Genomic DNA, 6,999 nt, shown 5'->3' with positions numbered 1-6,999 from the left:
GACAAAAGATAACCATTAAAGGGTATACATACACATATTCAACCAACCACAAGCTTGATGTTGCTTAATACCTTTGCACATTGGTGGGAACATTTTCTGTCCCATTAAAATCAAGAAATACACCCCTTCTGTTGACTTTGAAAGAATTTTTCTTTTTTGTTCTCCTTCTCACAATACTCCTGTCCTGGGTAGCAGAAGCCTGAGTGTAACACATCATTCTGTCTGAACCATAACGCCAAAAATTGTGTTTGTAAATTAGATTGTAGGATTTTAAAACAAGAGTCAAATTATGACTTTCTGCAAACTACCAATTTTCAACCAACTTATATTTGGCATCGTACAATTTTCATACCTTTGTGTAATCTTCTTCAGAATTAAATTTTACATTTACATGTAAATCCCTTTCACATAATGATGCTGATCTCTTTGGTAATTTGTGAGTGCTGCCATCTGAACCAGATCTAATTCTACACAACAATAACATTGGCTGCAACACACAAAAATATTAAGTAACTCACATGCTATTTTAAAAAGTAGTTTTTGTTATGTTTGTAGCAAAACTGCTTGTATTAAAAATTGAAAACTTGAATTAAAAGGGTGAAAACATGGGGAAATAAAATAAATTGTAAATTACCCCTATAATCATTTTACGATTAAAATGTTAAACACTTAATGTTATTCATTTTTAATTGTTTTAAATAAACCAGATAAATGAATTGGTCCAATTGAACTATTTACTATAATACACACCGTTCAACATTATAACATGATTGTTTTGGCAAGCAAAAATGAATTGGTCCCCATACTTGCATTAGCGTCAATTAACAACAGAATTTCACAAAGTGTGGTCAATTTTAGATGACAAGACAAACTAGTACTGTAGTAAATTTCACCAAAACTTTTAAACCTTTGTTTAATTCCACAGTCTTATAATATTATGAGTACAAAAAGGCCCACTTCAGGGAAGGGGACCCACAATAATGCAAAATAATGTATGAAACACAATGTGACATTTAAATGAACGAGTCCATAAATATTGCTTAGTTTAGTAAACCTGGAATCTTCATCTGAAGTGAAAAATGGTCTGTCTTTAAAATCTAAAAAAAAATGTTATGCATAAACAAAACAATGTAATACTAGCAACAAATTTAAAACTTAAAACACCTGTGTTCATTTTCTTTCTTCGCCTTTTCGACTTCTTTCTCTTACGAACTTTTACTGAACCAGCTCGATCTACAGAAATAACCTTGGAAACTTTTTCTAAATATAAAAAAGTAGGTTTCAATAATTGAATATTTGAGCTTATATCACAAGTTTTGTTACCAAACTCAATTTTTTGAGATGGAGCTTGATCCTTCAATGTAGTGACATAATAGTCAATGCTGGTTTCACTATCAGGTGCTAACATATGTTGTGGACTTGAATCAGCCATCTGTTTTTACAAAAATATGTTCTACATTGTAGCTAATGTCTTACTAACTGCAAATTCATAATAGTTATGTTTTGATTAATTCATAGGAAGCAGACAAAAGTTGTGGGGGTGGACACTTTTACAAGGAGATACACTGCACTAATTATGTAATGGTATTGTACAAATCCAATTGATAATAATGATAATTCATATCAGGAATAAACTGTATTAGTTTGAACTGCTTTAAAAAAAGTTTTACCTGTTTGGTGCCTTATCAGTAAGGGTCAATAAATAAAAAAATCTGTTTTTAATTGCTATGTTTCATAAATTCAACCGCCTGCACATCATGGGTTGTACATTTTTGTGGAATACCTTTAAATTTTTACATGTGTTGAAGCTGGCCAGTTAGTAAAAAAATAGACAAAAATTTTTGCGTTCGTTCCCATACTGGCTGCAATGTCACATAACAATGTTTTAAGTAGACTTTGGCGCAGGTATAGGAAACTTCAACAGGGGCTGCCTTTGGAGGCCTTTAATGTATAGCTAAAGATTAATGTATTTTTTAAGATAACTTACTGTAACTTCCAGCTGTGCAGAAACAACCCATTAATGACCTTTCACCTCAGTTTTGGTGAAACAAATTTATCGGTCCATTCAACCACTAAGCTGACCCGTAAAGAATTTAATCGGGGTTAAATATACAAAATGGAAATGCTTGGGCGTACTAAAATTGAAAAACATACAGGCACATTATCTACTTAATGTAGGTGGCAGAGTAAGACCATCAATATATATATGTAATGTACACAATCCTTCACAGTGTGATACAACTAACTTTGCCTGATGGCATTCATGGCCATTCATGAACCTGAACCGTACAATCACTCCCGTTGCTCCGTGAGAATTGACTGACTAAGCCTGTTCACATGCACAAATTTACCCGGGTAAATTTGTGCATGTGAACATGCTTACTGTCTACTGTCTAGCAAAGGCCAAAGGCTGTTTTGGGGGACATTTATTTTCAGAGTGTAAAGATGTACACTGGGCCGATCATGCTAAAAGTTTACACAGCTTACCATAGAAATGCTTCAAGTATAGCACATTATGGCTTGTATTATTCTGAGTTCTGACCTAAACGACTGAAGTATGAGCCTAAAACGAGTATTTAGGGGTACAGAACAAAAACGATAGGGAAGGACCCATTACAATTTTGATAATCTTGAGCAAAAGAAGTATGAATAGTTTTTAAAACTTAACTGCAAACATTTGTTTACTCAATGCAATGAGAAATAATAAACATTTTAAGTAAAAACAGCTTAATTCTAAACAAGCAAGGGAGTTCTTAGGATTAGAGATGATGTTTATTTATGAAAAAGCCGCAGGATGCAAACCAATGTTCCGAATTTTTTCAAAGAAAAACATTTTTGACAGTTTTTTGTTCAATAAAATGCAGCGCAAAAGAATGAGACCACTCTCGAAACCAAAATGACACTAAAAATTAAAACAAAATTATTTCTGCTCCGCTTTATTGCAAAACTATTTGATTTCTACACAAACTTGAATCATAAGATTCATAACCTTCCTAAATCTTATGTAAAAAATTTACTCCATAAAAACGGCAAAAAAGGAAATACTAAACATGCCACTATCTTGGAAAACTTTTTCCGACATTTTACGCTCTTCGCCCTATAATTAACTTTAACACTGTAGTAAATTTATTAAAATCATTTTTGGTGTAAGGGGCTCTAAAAACATCGAACATATAATGCGAAATAACGGCTTGTTAACAATAAAGCAGCTATATATGCTTGAAATATTAACGTTTATGTATAAGCATAATAACAACATGCATCCAGCCATATTTGCTGATTTCTTTAAAGTAAGTCATAAAAGCATTAACACACGTGCCAACTCAAACTACCTCAAACCTTATTATGGCAATAGTGTCAATCAGCAATCAATGCAATATATTGGTCCAAAAGCTTGGAATGACATTCCCGACCAACTTAGGAATGCAAACTCTACAAGACAGTTCATCACAAACGTCACTGCGTTTTGTTTGCACGAGTTTTGAGCACCGATTAGCTATTTTTTTCTTGTATTTTGCTTTGCATGTGCACATACACAAATAGTATTATTTTCAACACACATCGTAGTACAGTGTTTATATTCTACCTGTTGCCGCATTAATTGCACGTTATATTGTTTTACCTTTGCACCACTTGCTGGCTCGGGTATGGCCCTACGCTGGAACATAAGTCTTTTTCACGATTGCCACCTTTTGTACAGTCCTGATTAAGTTAAACTACTCTCACCCGCACGCTTGCAGTGTTCTTATTTATACTAGCACAAACTTCTGAATGTTATTTTTTTTACCGAACACAAGTTGTTTTCACGAAAACATTTTCTACTTGAAGTGGTGTAGTCTTGTACATGTGTTGCTAATTATTGCATTGCCTTTGTCCTGGAACCAGTTAACTGCTGCTGTTTGTTTGTTGTTGCAGGACTATCATAGATTAAACCATCCTTCTGTCTTCATAGAAAACGTCTGTGCTGACAACGAGCTATTCAAATTTGAATTATTCATTGCAATATTTCATTGCTGTTTGTTCTTTTTTTGTGTTTTTTCTTCTTTTGGGTTTATTGTTTATGTTTTATTATTACTATTATTATTATTTATTTTTGTACTTCTTTGGACGTGTATAAACTAATATCCTTATTTATTTTAAATGACTAAATCAACTGCCAAAATACTCATCAATAATTTTAACTGCAAGTGAGTCCAAGGTTAACTATTAATGGCGACTAGGGATTTGTTGTGTGTTCTTCCTTCCGGCGCTTGAAACTATCCGGCAGGGTTTCTTTCGGTGGTTTCTTTTCCTGTCGAACCCCACCCTCTTTCCCTAACACGGGTGGTTAGATTCTAGGGCCCCCGCGACTGGTTCCACCATCGTTTCCCCCCCAGTCGTGTTATACTCATTTTGCGCCACACTCACTTTCTTGTGAGCACCCGACATATAACGCCTTATAATACGGTGTAGCTGCAGCGCGTTGTACCACTTTCCACCAATTGTGCCCGACACTTTTTTGCGCTTCATAACGTTTTAACGTTGCGCAGCTATTTCCGGCTTGGTGATTGTTTTAGTGCAATTGTGTTGCTATGTTGTCTTTCACCGAGCGAAATAAACTCAACTCAACTCAACTCAACTCAACTCAACTCAACTCAACACTACCCAAAATTGTACATTTTACGCCTTACGTCAAGTCTCTCTCGACTCCCCAGTCCCGACGATGCATGACGTACACAAAACAAAACTGTACAAGTTTAGGATGGTACGGTGCTCTATGATGCTACAAAACCTGACGGAGGACGGTGCACATATGACCTGTCAAATGTTTTAAATTTGTCTGTTTTTTATTATTAATTAACAGATTTGTTAAATCAATCAATCAATTTTAAAATATACAGGAAACCTAGTTTTTTTTAGTTTTTGATCAAACTGACAATAGCATTAAAAATTAATGGCTGCTATTTGCCCTATATTTTTGCATGTTGCTGGAGAATATCTAAATGACTTAAAATGATCACACCCTTTCTCCCAAATAAACTTCCGCCCGCGGGACATGTCGCGTCATACTTTCTCATAGCAGGGGATTACCAGTTGGGTTTGGTTTTACAAAAAAATATTTTATTGTAAATAACGTTATTTAACTGTCAGTGTTTACCTTTAATGTTTCCATATTGGTATGATTACATAAAGCTGATATGAAGCAAACACTCTTACCACACACACACACACACACACAGTTAAGCAATTACCCCCCCCCCCCCCCCAAAAAAAAAAAAAAAAAAAACGGCAAGGAATAGGTCCCGTTTTTGTTGATGTCGCAATATTGTGTAGGCCTATTGGCAGGGTTGCCAGGTGGCCTAAAAATCGGACAAAAAACGATAAATTGGCCTAATTTCACATGCTGTGTCCGACGCCTAAAAATCATTAAGACATTTAGTTTTTTGTCCTAATATGTCCGAGTTTTGCTGATTGAATAACTTTTTGTCTCCTTCCTATTTTTTGAAGGTTGCAAACCCTTTTTTTACGACAAAACGTGGTTTAAAAATGCAACTTGTTTCAGTTAGTACCTTGTTTATGACATTAAATACATAAATGTCTGCCAGTGAATGTTCGGCCATTGTTGTGTACAATGCAATTGTATTGTAATACATGGTTATCCAAGGTGATATGAAGCAACAACTTGACGAAATATTTTTTAAACGTTGCGGAACCAATGATAAACGCTACAGCAACGTGTTGCATTTGCCAACTAAATATTATTTCAAACATATCGTTTTTTTAACATGGAAAGTTTGTTGGGCTTTAAGTTTGGATTTCAGACATTGTGGTTGCACGCATAAGCGACGTCATATTTTGCGTTCGCCACTTTGCATTTGTGTAAAACTCGGCGCCTACGAGTGTAGGGAACGTAAACGCACCAAAATGGCAGTTGGCACCTCGATATTGATACCTTGTTAGCAATTAGGCGCTCTCGTTATTTTTTGTTCTAAACTGTCCGATTTTCAGACAAATACTGTCCGAATCCAGCCGACAGTACCTGGCAACCCTGCCTATTGGTCGTGAGTGTGCGCGAACCAAACCGCTTCCGGCTGTTTCGGACTATATTTTTTAGGCTCTTTTTTATTGTGTAGTAACATGTATGCCGTAATCCAGGGGTGTCAAACTCATGGGGCTTCGAGGGCCACATTGCCAATGGAAATTATGCCAAGGGCCGCATGTGATTTTTAATCTAGTTTTATAAACTTTAACCAGGGGAGCACAACCTTTTCGCCACGACGGCCGCATTGCAGATCCTTATTTCACCTTGCTTTAAAATTACAGATGTAAAGAAATAGGTTTATATCATATTCATATGTATACCATCTATTGACGCCCCAGAAGCCCAGACTAATTTCCAACTTGATGCGCAGATTGAGCTGCACAGTGTGAAGATCAGTCTTAACTGTTTATGACGTCATAATCTATATTGTAATGCCTGTGGTACCTGTTTTTTCGCATTGTTTGTACACAATAGGCGCACAAAAGTCTGATGCATATGGCTATTTTGAATGGTAATGCTCTTTTCAGTACCACAAAATCTGTTTAGAGCAGTTTGAAAGTCAAAATATTTAGCAAATGTGTTTTATTTACGTCACGGCCGCCAGTACATATAATGTATTTTAATAAACATGTTCATGGCCGCACAAACTCGTCTCTGTGGCCACATGTGTCCGTACGGCCGCAAGTTATGCACCCCTGACTGAAACTAAACGCTTTTTTTAGTTAGAGGAACGGTTTACTATCGTTTCTATTCATAACATATGAATTTTTATTTCTTTTTTAAAGTTCTAGCTGTAAATGTCTGTTTAATGAATAGCTTCAACTTTGAATAGTTAAAAAATTAGTATGTTTGGATAAAAATCTGATTAAGTACTACAATTTTTGTTGATTGTTTGAGGGCCGCATTAGAGGGCTTGGTGGGCCGCACGTTTGACACCCCTGCCGTAATCGATATTTTGATGCTTATAGTGTTTTAAT

The 6,999-nt window shown here is 35.6% G+C and overlaps 1 protein-coding gene across 1 annotated transcript in view; it reads right to left on the bottom strand.

Annotated features, from left to right (window-relative positions):
• The window catches only part of LOC145217589 (uncharacterized), a gene marked incomplete in the record, with an annotated part of 11,117 nt that extends 8,423 nt beyond the window's left edge, over positions 1–2,694 (bottom strand). The window contains 5 exon segments of the mRNA XM_080084869.1: positions 353–467; positions 1,055–1,097; positions 1,165–1,260; positions 1,324–1,432; positions 1,988–2,694. Coding sequence (XP_079940995.1) covers positions 353–467; positions 1,055–1,097; positions 1,165–1,260; positions 1,324–1,432 — 363 coding nt within the window.
• Positions 2,695–6,999: the final 4,305 nt, after the last annotated feature.

This window comes from Phallusia mammillata, chromosome 3 (genome assembly GCF_965637545.1).
Source record: "Phallusia mammillata chromosome 3, kaPhaMamm4.hap1.1, whole genome shotgun sequence".
Classification (NCBI taxonomy): Eukaryota; Metazoa; Chordata; class Ascidiacea; order Phlebobranchia; family Ascidiidae; genus Phallusia; species Phallusia mammillata.
Note: the sequence above shows the minus strand (reverse complement) of the source record. Positions and strands in the feature narration are given on the sequence as shown.